The sequence below is a fragment of the Oxyura jamaicensis genome, chromosome 8 (genome assembly GCF_011077185.1).
Source record: "Oxyura jamaicensis isolate SHBP4307 breed ruddy duck chromosome 8, BPBGC_Ojam_1.0, whole genome shotgun sequence".
NCBI lineage: Eukaryota > Metazoa > Chordata > Aves > Anseriformes > Anatidae > Oxyura > Oxyura jamaicensis.
In genome coordinates this window covers 9,663,171-9,677,258 of record NC_048900.1, presented here as the reverse complement: position 1 = coordinate 9,677,258, position 14,088 = coordinate 9,663,171, and the positions used below count along the sequence as shown (strand labels likewise).

At 38.7% G+C, this 14,088-nt stretch overlaps 1 protein-coding gene across 10 annotated transcripts in view; it reads left to right on the top strand.

The window, feature by feature from the left end:
- PRRC2C (proline rich coiled-coil 2C) overlaps positions 1-14,088 on the top strand; it is a 69,738-nt gene that overhangs the window by 13,587 nt on the left and 42,063 nt on the right. For 8 of the 10 annotated variants that reach the window (XM_035333653.1, XM_035333656.1, XM_035333661.1 and 5 more), the window contains 6 exons: positions 4,383-4,550; positions 5,740-5,917; positions 8,870-8,976; positions 11,587-11,724; positions 12,598-12,842; positions 13,199-13,278. In XM_035333653.1, coding sequence (XP_035189544.1) covers positions 4,436-4,550; positions 5,740-5,917; positions 8,870-8,976; positions 11,587-11,724; positions 12,598-12,842; positions 13,199-13,278 — 863 coding nt within the window. In that variant the 5' untranslated portion in view covers positions 4,383-4,435. The remainder of the gene's footprint in view (positions 1-4,382; positions 4,551-5,739; positions 5,918-8,869; positions 8,977-11,586; positions 11,725-12,597; positions 12,843-13,198; positions 13,279-14,088) is intronic. The other 2 variants (XM_035333662.1, XM_035333658.1) reach the window with 1 other exon arrangement.

Below are 14,088 nucleotides of genomic sequence, written 5' to 3'. Positions count from 1 at the left end.
TTCAAACATGTACAGAAGCAGATTAGTTGGAAGACCATAATAGAAAGAGTACAGGTATTTTCCATAGCAATAGCGAGAGTTGATCTGCCTTTCAAAAATTGTGTATAAAGAAGCTTTCTTCCTGAACTTTTACACTACTCTGTTCCCTTTTCAGTGCCTGTGTGTACTTAACTTGTTCACTGAGATAATAAAATGTGATAACTTAGGCAGAATGCTCTTCTGTTCTCACATGTAAGTTTGTAAAACCATCTTTTGTATGTATAATAGAACTACAAAATACTGACATGGACATGGTGAGGAAACCAGACAAGATTTGCTGTTATGATGTTAAATGGTTTAAACTTCTTACCTTTCTAGTCCTGAAAACTTGACCTCAGAAATACTTTCTTCCTTGTTTAACCACAAAATAACATTTTTCTCAACTGAAGGTAATATCTTCTAATCTGCGGTTTGTCCTAATCCAATGCTAAGTAAAATTTACAAATACATGAACCCCTATTATTAAATTGTAAACAGTTTGTTTGGGGGAATTCTGAAATGATCCTTCGAGCTAGGAACTTGCTGGAAAAGGTCTGTCTGGTGTGTGGGCAGGGGGTGTTCTGTTCGTCATTTTCTTTTATTTTGGAAATAGGATTTTGGCAACCACACTATAGGAGAATAGACTGCATTCGGTTTGTTCTACCAACTGTAGGTATCTAAGAGGGTATAAGTAAGTGTTCCTTGACAGTGGCTAGGATATCTAGAAGTTGACAGCTCCTTACTGTACTGATTTCTGTACGCATGCTTCTGAGTTCGTTGCGGGATCTAAATAAGTCAACCGGTTGCAGTCTGAAAAAAGACTGGCCCAGAAATTACAGTAACTTTAATATGCAGGTCCTAAGGTCACAGAGGAAAGGTCAGTTAACTCGATAACATTACAAAGTGGCTGAAAGGTAATCTTTGCTCCAGGATTTTGGAAGCACTGCACCTTCAGTAATTATGCATATAGTGACTGTAGTCTTTCAAAATGAATTGCTGACTGGCTTAAATTTCTTAATGGTGCAGTAAACCCTGCCAGCTGCCATTATTACTTGTACTGCTGCCTATCCGTCTGTTTGCTATCATGGTAATTATTTAATTTTAGTAAGTAGTTCTGACATCTTTATGTTGCTACTGTTCAGAGTTATACAGCTGTCTCGTGTTCTTACTCATTTGACTGTAAGTCTAAACCTAGCAGGCAGTAACATTTGGCTTGGAAGGGTTTGACTAATAGAGTTCAGACTAACTGCTAGCTACCCATACTAACAAAAGATATAAATATTAGAGGAAATTTAGAATCACTCGGTGAGACTAGTACTTGCCAAACTAGAACATAGTTGTATGTACAAGTTAAACATTTTATGTTAAAATACCTCATAGACAGTAGTAAAGAGGGATTGATTCTGATGCTCCCGCATATGAATGCGGTATACACAAATTGAGTGAAAATGCAAAGTCATCGGACCTGGACACAGCCTGAAATTTTATTTCTTGTGCCTTGAAACCACACAATTATCTCTTTATAACTGCTACTAGATGGCACTGGGGTGCTTGTTTAATGTGTGACCTAGCACATATGTTTGTAGAGGGCCAGATGGGCTCAAGGGGCGGATTTGCCATCTCTGACATAAGTACCTAGTCTAAAGTCTAATTTTGCAAGTCTATCTTCTCTGGCAACCAGTGTCAGGTATGAAGCGAGTTAAATGTGAATGTATTGACTGGCCTAATTTACAAGAACACTGCTTGCAGCACTTGAGCTATTTTCTGCAAATCAGATTACTGAGGAATGTGCAGTTTTAATCAGTTCAAAATATTCTGTTTCTTTGTAGCATAACTTTGGGAAAAACTTGTCAAACAGTGTGAATTTAAATACTAAAAAAGGCATAGAACTCAGCTCTAATGGGTAGACCTACTTTGTTGATTTTTGTAAATTTGACACCAAAAAGCACTATTAGGAAACAATTACCTTTATTCTTTAAGCTATGAAATGTTCCAGAAAAAAACAATTTTTATAATTAAGAGTTGTCAAAGTATTCTCTTACTCCATAAAGAAGAGTTATGGTTAAGATTTTCCATGTTTGGTTTCTACCAAAGGTATGAGAGGTAATTTTGTAAATTGCTTGGGCAAACAATGACCTGAGCTGATGTGTTTTGTTTTCCCCAATTTCTGGTTTATTCAGTGTTGTGAAACCTCTTCTTATTTGCAAGATCTGGGGGCAGGAGCTGGTCTTGGGCTTAAAATAATAACTGTGTATGAGTTGTTCTCATATGAAGTAGGAGAACATAGCTGAGTAGCAAATCAATGTGGTGTATTACTTCAGATTATTATATGCACATCTGAAAACTTGCTTGCCACCCCTGCCCTCCTGGTAATTACCTGCCCAGAACCTACTTCTCTATTTGATGCTCCAGGATGACCAAGGTGGTTTCTACCATGAAGACAAGTCTGGGAGCAAAATGTCGGAGAACTGAAGGAAAAGAATCAACCAGGTTCTTACACAGGTGTTTCACTGAAGACCTGATGATAAAACTGGGTTTCCTCATAGAAGAGGTTAATGGAGATCTTTAGACTCCGACTTGATAAACTAGTCAGCCTTGATTCGTGTCCTCAGACTGTCTGAAAGCAGTTGTCTGGCCATGAGTAATGATAACGGCTGTGTTGCTGAATCACAGATCAGCATTGGGGCAGCTGTGAACAGTGAGTGAATAGTTGCTTGCAATCTGCTTAACTGTTAGCTCCACAGATAAGCTTATCTAAAGTCACATAATGGGCTGTCGTTCTTTCTTCTCTGCGCCAGTGATGGTGCTTTAAGCAGTGAGCTGTGGCTTCCAGTGAAAGCTTGCAATCTCAGTATGTAGTTTTTTGGATAGATAAGGGCCAGCCAGTCAGCCCTATCCAAAGTCTGTGTTCTGGTTACATGGTCAACTTGGTAGGCTGGGTTCAGCCTGCTTCCAGCCTCTCTTTCAAGTTTTTGGATGATGGGAGGATGCTGACCAGTCTGGCCAAAAAAAATGGGTAAAATGTTTTCCCCTGGTGAGAGGGGAGAATGCATCTCTTAGTATTGTGACCCATCTCTTGTATGTGACCCAGTACAAAGCTGAAGTGTCCCATTTGCAGCAGTCTGCATGGATTGTAATAGAATAGCATCTGCCCAAAACCTACTACTGAAGCTGGACCGTTCTAAGGCTGTCTGCCATCTCCGCTTGTTAATCTTTTCAATCATGGCTTGTAAATTGAGGTAGGAGGAAGGGAGGGTGGGAATGTTATCATTCTCATATAAATGAAACTTCCCTGGTCTTTTGTCATTGCTTTGTCTGTTATGACCAAATAAGTATTTTATTTTTTGGACTGCTTGTTTGTGCAAACTCTTCTGATTACAAGAGTGCCTTGCATGCAAATTGGGTTTTTCTTGAAGGTCTTTAGAGACTGTGAGCTTGACCAGGGAGCTGCTTGATCACCAAAGAGTTTGAGCAGGATAAACAACTCTGACTTGATTCTTGTTGTCTGCTCTTAGAATTAAATGCAAGGGTATTTGAGCATCCCTAATTTCTGGAATCTACATGGGAATTAATGAAAATGGTTGTAGTAAGGGGTGTAATTATTTTTTTCAGTGTTTTTAAGATTAAATTGTATATAATAATGTTCTGTTTAAGTGAATACTCGCTTGTGTTGCTGCCTGATGATGAGCAGCCATGCTGGGAAGTTCCTTCTAAGAACCAGTGAAATATCAGTGATAATTACTGGGTGGTTCTTCTCAAGGCCTGTTATTCTGGGGGAAGGAGAGGGATGACCTGTTCTAGCAGCCCTGTAATTTACTGCTGCAAGAATAGTGTAACTCTTAGTTTAAGCAACCCTTTACCCTGCCTATCTGAACATACTCTGTTCCTAGCTTTGAAGAAACTTCTGACTCGGTGTATTTATTTTTTTCTAGCTGCTGAGTTCATGATGGTTTTAATTGGAAAAAACAAATTCCAGAAATACTGTACCACAGTTAGTGGTATCTAAGCGCTTGGCTACAGGAGTGGGTGAGGTCATTGAGCTTCCCCAGTGGGGAACTAGCTGCTGATGGAAACTCTGCATGCCGTTTTTTTAGTGAGATCACAGACAATATTTAACATTTTGGGGGTTTGATATTGCTAGAATGTTGACCCTCCTGGTGATTTTGTGATGTTCCTTTAAAATGGCATAGAGTATCATAAGGCTAGGTGTTCCTGGGTCTAATGTATTTTAAGGCATCTGTAGTTTGCTTAACAGAGACAGTGCTAATAGCATTAAATATGTGGTCTAATTTTGTGTTGTGAACTCTCTCTTAAGTATTGGCTTATATTCAAGCTGTTTTTCTCTTCTGGTGTTTTGTTTTCAGGCTGATTTTGAGGCGTGAGCGGGAGGTACCAGACTCGATGAGTTTCCATCGAAATGTCGGAAAAGTCAGGCCAGAGTACAAAAGCAAAGGATGGAAAAACAAAGTATGCAACACTCAGTCTGTTTAATACTTACAAGGGAAAGTCACTGGAAACTCAGAAAACCACAGGTGAGTTAAACTGACTATTTATGCATTCTGTTTCATCGTTACTGTTGTGCAGCTAATTAAGAGTGCAAAGGATTTGATCATTATCAAGCAGTTCAAAAAAATTGGCTGTGGTTACAAGAGTTAATAGGAAGAATTGTGGAAAAACAGTCTTGATTACGTTTGCTGGTTACCTGTGAGCTACAGTTTCAGTTAAGGGGGTCAGTGTTTTCAGTCTATTAGAAAGTAGAATATAAGTAAATAAGAACTGTTCTACAGCTGCAGTTTCCATTTGTTATCAGGGTATGACAAGCCATTCCCCAGCTGTGCTTTTTAGTGAATTTTTAAAAGATATTCTCAGAGGTAAAAGCACTGCTGTTTTGAGATCTTTAGTGAACACATTTGTTCCTTGTGTGGTATAAATAACAAACTTTGGCAGAACTGGAATTGTCTGATTACAAAAAAAAAAAAAAGAGAGGGATGCATATTTTCATGTTCTTCTGTCTGTTTTGCTGACAAAAAGGAGGGGAACTGTTTGAAGAATTGGGGTAGGGGTTTAAAATCTGTTAAAGTTTACCATAATATAATTTTCAAAGGTTGCAACTAAGATGTTTGATATAACACGTTTAGGATGTTATCTTGTACTTGTTCATCTGAATTGAGTAGTTGGTAGGTTGAATGTCCAGCATAGTGTGTTGGCTTCATACTGTTTTTTCATAAAAGTAAACACACTCTGAAGAATGTTTTTGCAAGAGCAGCATCTGCCAACTGAAACTGGTAGCAAAAAAAGTGGGATGGAACCTTGTGGGAATTCCTGGACACAAGGCATGTTACACCCACCAAAGGACTGAGAGAATAGTGCTTGATGACATCTTAAAGGATATTAAGAAATCAACATCATATTTAAAATGGCTGTTCTAACTTTCTGTTACTGAGCATTGTATACAAACAAACAAGGGGCCATATATCCCTTTTTGTTTCCAGAATAGGTTAACCATAGTGTCTCATTATACAAAATACTCAAGTTCTTCCAGGCCAAGAATTTTAAATTCCCATTTTTAAAAGGAAGTCATGAAGAATTTGAATTTCTAATTCTTACAGTCTTAAATTTTCTCACTTTCTTGCAAACCTTTAAAATTGATTTCTTCAGCTTTGCAGGAATTCTACCTGCCACCCAGCATTGTTAACTTGAACTTTCTGTTTTGGCATGCAGTTGCCACACGCCATGGATTACAAAGCCTTGGAAAAGTTGCTATTTCGAGGAGGATGCCTCCGCCAGCTAACCTCCCTAGTCTCAAAGCAGAGAACAAAGGCAATGACCCTAATGTGAACATTGTGCCTAAGGATGGCACAGGATGGGCTTCAAAACAAGAACAGCATGAAGAAGAAAAGTAAGTGACCAACAAGATCAGGGTTGTTTTGTCTTTTAAAACTAGTGATGGGTAGGGAGAGGGAAGGAACTGGTTAGACTTGACAGTCCTCAAGATCGCTACTAGAGAGGGCAAAGCATCGCTATAAATTTTTGTAAGGAGTAATATTACTGTTAGGGGATAGTAACTATGGGAAGGGGGACACAACAAATAGCACCAAAATTGGTTTAATTGCCTTAAAATCCTCTTTAAGCTCTAAGAGGAATCCTTGGCTATACAGCAGCTAAGTTAAATAATAGCTTGCAAGTTTGTGAGAATGCAAAGATATTTGGTTTAATCTGTTTTTCCTGATGAAGGGCAGCAAAAGCTTAAATCCTTGGTTTGTATACATTAGTTAGAATCTCTGCTTTGTTTTCTTAGTGGTTCTTAATACTTGCACTTTAATTTGTTTGGCTAGTATGCCATAAATTCCACAGACTTCAAACAAAAATTTTGTATTTTAAATGTCATGCTGTAGTTTCACACTGCCACAGGAAGTGATACAAACAAAACAGAAGTGGGGGTGACGTTGATTCTCAGATGTATGCTGTGTATAATTTAATTGCCTGTGCTCAGTTCAGTTTCATCCACTAAGTTTGTTTCACAATTGTACAGGAAATCTCTTGGCAACCTCAAAAGAAAATAGAGTAAAATGTTTCAATAATGTAATCAGAAAGTGCTTTAAAGTGAAATTTATTGCCATTTAAGCTTAAAAAACAATATTGTTCTCACTACAGAAGTGGCAATGGCTTTTAAGTGTTTATTCTTCAGCATATAAATTGTTTTGAAAACAGAAGATAGAGTCACCAAGTTTAAGTTGTAGGAAGAAATGTCTGTTATCTTCAATCTGGATATAGATCGGGTTTCATGCTAGAAATCGAACTCCTTGTGGAGCTGTGGTTGTGGTTACTTAAGCTCTGCAGCCAGTGTCTCAATCACACAGCGGAGGCTTTGCTGCTTCTTGTAGTGATGTGGTGGTGGTAGTTTGTTGTGCTCTTGTGGAAGTAACAGATGATTGAAGGTTGGCTTCCCCTTCTTGCTGTCACTTCATTTCTTCCTATGCATTTTCCTACCTTTAGATGTCAATTTTGACATCTCTCTGAAAGGCTGTTAGACTTCAGGAGATACTTTTTTGTGTTTAGCTTTTATTTTAGGTTTATGAAACCACAAATTTACAACGCACTGCCCAGTGTTCTGTAGGGTATTTTTTCCTACACATCAGAGGTTATTTACATTTGGTCTAGTTAAATTGGTGTTGAGCTCAATGGCTTGTTTAATACAAGCACACTTTATAATGTTTGTCTGCCTTTCCATAGCCTGCTCTGGATGTTAGAAGTATGTCCTGGTAGTTGTATGTTTGTAAATAAATAGCTGCCCCTTATCTGCAACTGGAAGGTGTTTGCCTTGGTTTTCATTACGCTTTATATGTGTTTTTTAAGGCTTTAATCAGAATAAGTAGAACTAATGGGTGGAAGGACCTTGTTCCCTCACATTGGTGTGTATGTCTAGGCCACAAGTCAAGTTTCCTAAATTCAAGCCATCTAGAGTTCGGTCAAGTCTTCAGACCATTTTTCTCCAGTTTTCAATGTATTTTTAAGTGTTGCCATTTCCAAGTGTTCTGATATTCACCCGAAGAATACTGGATAAAGGAAATATCTTTATCAGCTTGGTATTTAGTTTAAATCCTTTTTTCTATTGTTTCATTATTTTGGAGTTCGCGTGCATTACTTGTTTCCTGTGATTATTAATTCTTTCCCTGCTGCTTTCCCAAGTTGCTGTTCTTCCTATGTGTATTGCCTCTATCCCTTTTCCTGGGTAGTGCAGCCAGTTGTGCATTGACTTGATTAAATCAGCTGGCCCCAAGCTGAGTTCTTTCTCTCATCAAATGGTAGGCCTATAGGACTGTGCTTAGATAGCTGAGCCTGTTTAGAATTGGAGTTATGTAACAGAGAGGAGCTCCAAGGAATAAAGTCTGAGATTGAAAGCATTTACAGTTGCTTTTGAAATATTATGCATAGCTGCCTGTTAGGAAGTATAACATTTATAGAGATAGCTACAGAATCTGAAGGGTTGTTTTCCAGAAAAAGATGTTAATGGATGTCAGTTCATTATTATCCTTCATACAAAACAAATTCATCTTCAGGGTCTGTGGTGCAAAGTGAGTAGGGTACTGTACGTTACTGTACTAGTTCTCTCTTCACTGGTACAACACAGCAGTTCTAGACTATCAGACTTCCCCTATCATTCTTACGTTACCAAAAAAAAAAAAAAAAGAGTACCTGGGAGCTGGAGGTCCTGACTGGCAGAGACACTGATGCTTTGAAGTCTTAAGTTAAATGCATGTGCGGAGTTCAGACATTCTTGGAAGAGGTTATGCAGCATTACTGAATTTATGGATTAAAAAATATGTTCCTCTAGAATGCGCTCACTTTTTGGATTGGAAAGAATGCATAGTTGTTAAATGTCTGTTTTAATTTGTCAAGATGGCAAAATTGAGACTGTCTTTGCTCTTAACAGATGTAAACTTTCTTGTTCCAATTCATGGTACCCATAATTTTTTCGTTATGTCTCTAGCTTTCCTTATCAGTTCTTTTTACTTAGTAATTTCTGACATACTTGTCTTCTTTCTGTCTGTTCATGGCAGTCTTTTTTAAAGTTTTCTCCTCCCAGCTCCTGCGCCAAGAGAACATTATTCTGAATTATTCCCTTCCATGGTTGTAGATCTTCTTGATCAAATTAGCTAATTTATTCCAATTTTAACTGTTACTGTCACAACTCCTTTTATATGAGAAAATGCTTTTTCTACAGAAAAGTAGTTAATGGTTCTTCAGCTGCATAGTTACCTCCTTTCATTCACTTGTTTGCTGTAGTAATCCTGACAGTCTTATTCTGTACTCATTCTCTTGTATTTGAGTGCTTTTCCTCTAATTTCAGACAGCCAGAGGTGCCACAGACACAGCCAAAACCTGCTGCTCCTGCTCCTCCAGAAGCACCTCCTGTTGCCAAATCATGGGCCAACACCAAGCCAGGTGGACAAGATGGTAAGTGACGTTAAAAGTTCTTGTCCAGCCTTGCAGACCATGAATGCTGCTGTGAGAGACCCGGACTCAGTCTTAAGCAAGCCAGCTGGGACTAAGAATGCTGTGGAAGCAACTTTCTTGGCTGAAAGTGAGCTAGTCGTGTCATTCAAGCAAGCTCCAGCCCAATTTAGCAGCAGGTCTGACTGCCTTTAAAGGATTTGTGTAGCCTCTTTTTTTGGATTGACAGGGAAATGGTGGACACAGCATAAAGTGCTGAAAGTGGCAGTGGTGGGGAGGGAAAATCTCAGTGGTTGCCAACCACACAAGTTTGGCATGAGAACCGTAAACAGTTAGTAGCCATTGTAGTCATAATTTTTGATTGTTTTGTGCAAAATGTGTGTAGTCTCACTTCTATTTAAATGTTTACTATGACAGTACTTTTGTTTTATAGATTACTTATTTTGTTTTCAAAGTGACAGTGTTCAAGTAGGGTTATTTTTTATTTTTTCTCTGGGGAAAAGCATTAAAGCTGTTTTTTCTCTGTTTTACATAATAGTTCTCCATCATTTCATAAAACATACAGTTTCCATTAGTGTGGGTTTAAAAATTGCTCCTAGAATGAGAGCTTACTTAGGATTCCTGTCTCCATTTTGGAAATTAACGGCATGTTTTATTCCTTAAATTTGGGACTTGCAAGCTTCCTGTGACTGGAAAAAAAACATCTGTAATTTCTTATTGATAGTTTTCTTATTGAAAGATTTCTCTTTCAGATAGAAATCTTAGAGTAGTAAAATCTGGATGGAATGGAGGTAACTTCTAAGCCATTATTTGGAGTTTAGCATCATGTATCTAATGACTTGGCCATTTTTTTGCTGCAACTGTTAGAAGCAGCAATTCTAGATTCTTCACTTCTTGCTCTCCTGTGTGATGTTCAGTGTTTCCTTCATTCTCAAATACAGAAACTCTCCTCCATAAAGCTCTTGCGAGAGTGTTATATAATAGAGGTTTAAAAAAACAACGCTGGAATGCAGAAAACTTTGCAGCAGGCTTTCTACACAAGCTGATAAGATCTTCTCTGATGTGACACAGCAAATAGTGATTCAGCTCAATGGCTTTGAAATGCATTTAGCTAATTATTTTATGGTTACCATGGCAGCGTGTGTGCCAAGCCCAGATGGTGTCCTCATTTTATTCAATTAATGCAGTAGGGGGGTTGCTGTTTCAAGAAGAAATACAGAATGAGACTTGGCATCAGCTGCTTGCTATCATCCTCAGTTTGTGACTTGGGATACACCTGTTGTGTTCATACTTTGCTGATCTGCAGTTGGCTGCTGGAACTTGTACTTCTTCCAGATGCCTCATATGCATTCCAGCAGTCATCCAGCCAACTGCCTCATGCTCTTGTGTAAGACTTCAGTTGAGTGAGGCAAAACTAAGCCCTTCTCTGATGCTATGGGTGACCACATAGAAAAAAAACTCCATGATCTAACGAGCAGCATTTATTTTTTGGTTCACACATTGGTTAGGAGTTGAGATTAATTGCTACCATCAAATCTTTGATAATTACTATGCTTGTAATACAATTTTCAGGCACAGAGCTAAATATTGTGGCATTTGCTTGTCATGCTATCACAAAGCAAATGAAAAGAGTGAGGATCCCTGTCTTCTATCCTGTATTGCTATGAAGATTTTTTTCACGGATCAGAGAGAACATAACCTTTTCTAGCTGCTGGCTTAAAAAAAAAAAAAAAAAAAAAGCACATATAATGGAGGTTGGATTTTTGGGGGCTGTAAGTGTTCAGATCCTTTTTTTTGTCAGTTTGCCGTAGAGCCCACATAGCCTAATACACGGTCTCTTACAGTAGCTACTAAAAGCAGGTGTATGAGCAGGCTGTTAGAATAGAAATCTTCCCTCAGTAGGATTATCAGTCATTTGGTATTAGAATGCTGTTGACCTAAGAGGTCAATATTCATTATGTATATGGGATGGGGGGATTGATTCAGAGTAGATGCAAATAAAACCTGCTATAGAAGGCAATCTACTTATTTGGCCTCTCTACCACGTGCAACAGAAGTCTTAAATTCCAATCTGGACTTAGGATGTTTTAGGTTTTAGAAATCAAAGCATGACAGTGTTTTGATACTTCTCTTGCAATATAAATTTGGCCTTTAAAAATCCTGAACAATTTAGTAGAATAGTGAATAATCTCAAGGACCTCTGCGATAACGTGGTTGCCAGTCCTTGGTGGACGGTAGTTATAGAATAAAAGAAGGGAAATATTTGTCTGGAAGGAAAAAAAAAAATGTGCTTACATAGCTGAAGAACTTCAGGTATTCTCCATGCTATGTCTCATTCCATTGGGCATTTCAAGCTGTCTATTACTGCTCTCTGGTGCTTGCTTCTGGATTATTCTCATTCCAAATAAATGTGATAGCTGGCCTAGTAAATTTAACAACTTTGGTAGCAAATGCAAATGTTTTATGAGGGTTGCTCTTGGCTCATGAATTCTATTACCAGTAAATTAATGCGGTTCTATGGTTCACATTTTAAGGATGATTAAGGTTATGGAATCGCTTTCTGAACTGTTGACTACAGAAAATTTGTGACTCTGTGAATATCTTGTTTTATAGGTCCAGCTCTTCCAGTAAATAGTTATTTCCAGCAAGAGTTTCCCAGTCTGCCGGCAGCTGGGGATCAGGAAAAGTCAGGTAAAGATAAAGATGCACCTGAAGAGACCCATGGATCTGGACCCAGCTTACGACCACAAAGTAAGTATATGGTACAAATTCTTGTGAAATTGCATGCAGTTGTCTGGAACTCATTTATTACAAGAGTACGTGCTCCCTGTACAAAATAATTCATGAATTCATTATTTTAACAAACATACCTACAGTAAAGAAACAGCTGCAAACTGTCCTCCCACATGAAAATCGTGTGACTAACTCCATCATATGGTTATCTTAAGAGCTTGTCATAAAGATTTTTTTCTACTTTATTGTGTTCCCAGTGTGGAAAACAGGCGTTTAATCTTCTCCTGCAGTCCCATCAATTTGCCTGGTCTGGTCAGTAGTCCACTTGTACTCTGAGGAGCATTTGTTAGTTGCACCATACTGGCATTTTCTTACTTCTACCTGCCAGATGTCACAATGGACACAATGTGTTTTGAAATAACTTTGTAAATAACTAATTAGGTACAGCCCTCATCGCTTCTATTGTATCCTTATCAGATAGATACAAGCCAGACTCTTGATACCTGTCTTTACTTAGAAATACAATGCACAGATATGTCATTTTGAGCTGCTTTAGAGATTCATCATAGGCCTCTGCATAAGTAGCTTAATCTTTGCATTTTACTCTTATCAATATCCTTCCTAGATCGCCTTGTGTTTTGGAAGGTAGAGAAAAACAACTAGTGATCTATAAATTTAACTCTTACCCTTCAGGATCACAGCTGGAGGTAGGGCTGGAGAGGATTAGGAAGCATTCCCTGTTTGCTCAAGTGGCTATTGTTTGTTTCAGTAGCAAATAGGAATGTCTGTCCGCACAGATTGCTATGTCACCGAGAGCTGCATAGGAAGCATGTATTTTTCCTCACACCTGTGAATCTGTAATATAAAGTCCGTACTTGTTTTCTCGTACTGATTCTGCCAATGCAGATGCTACTAACTGGAGAGAAGGTGGTAATAAGGGCAACTCACCCAATTCTACAGCTGATCAAGAAGGTCTTGGGCAAGAAGATGGTAATGCTACACCAGCAGAACAAAGCGATGGCCAGAAGGCAGCAGAGAAGAGGGATCCGCGGTTACCACAAGTCCCGCAGCCCAAGCTGAATGGCCAGCAGCAACCACCGATCTCATCTCAGTACAGGGCAATGATGCCACCTTACGTAAGTGGTTACACAAAAAGTTTCATTATTGGCTAGTGTGATTCCTTTAAACCCCCTTCTCCTCCCTCCAAGGAAAGCTTAGTAGTTTAGATAGAATGGTGGGATAATAACCAACTCCTCTAAGGATGTACCCATATATTGCCACTCCTGTTACCCTAAGCTTCAACTTGTTAGGAGTTGACAAATACTTAGAATCACTCCACCTTGGTGGTTTGACATCAGATGCTTGTCGTTTGAGAAGACTGTTTTAAGTGAAGAGCCTTACTTTACCTCCATTATGGTTCCTTTTATGTTGTCAGTATGTTTAATGCAATGATGGTTTTTAACAAATGTCTCTTGTTTAAAACTTTTCTTAGATGTTCAATCAGTATCCTAGAATGGCGTATCCTCCTTCCATGCAAGGGCCCACAAGGTTTCCTAATTCTGAGCCCAGTAGGTAAGACACGTTACAAGTGTTTTTGTTTTCTAAGTATAAACTGTGCGTGTGATTCAAACTGTTGGGAAAAAATAATAACAAAAAAATATTTTGCCCTGTAAGTCTTGATTGCAGTTATATGTTGTCACCGATTAATCTCAAGTGTGGCTTCTGTGGAGCAGTGCCACGGGATGGCTTTTGTTTCATAGCTCAACTGCAAAACTTAAAAGTGATCCTGCTTTAAAGGATTCCTGCAGGTTACAGAGCTTTTGAATCTGAAGAGCAGGAGACGGTTGGGACACATTTGTAACTTCAAGCAGCACTTTGCCTGTCAAATGACTGTTGTTCCATTGTCACAATGAAAGTAAATTCGTGGTTCTCAACTCTACTGCTCATCAATGAAAGTAGAACTCTAATCCTTTAGGAAAACAATTTTACTCCTTTCTGTGTGTGTTCCCCTAGTTGAGGATGGCTGCACACATGCACGAGGAAATGGGATAATGGGATAATATAGGCAATATGGTACAACCTTTGACAGATAGTCTGTGGTTGGTATCCAGGAAGAGGGCAGGAGAAGCTGAGTGATGACTGGGAGAATTTGAGTATAGGAGTAGAAAAGAGTACGGAACCTTCAATAGTGGAAAAAGCATGAAAAAATGCAAACAAGCATTTCTGAAGTGGATAGTGGCATAAGAAGGGTGCCAAGTCTATGCAGTGCATTGTTTGAAAGCTACAAGGTATGTGGCTTTCTACTGTCAACTAACAGCATGGAACATTTGCCTTGTTTGCGAAGTGTGCAAACAAGGCTGTTACCTAATCATTCTCTTCCAT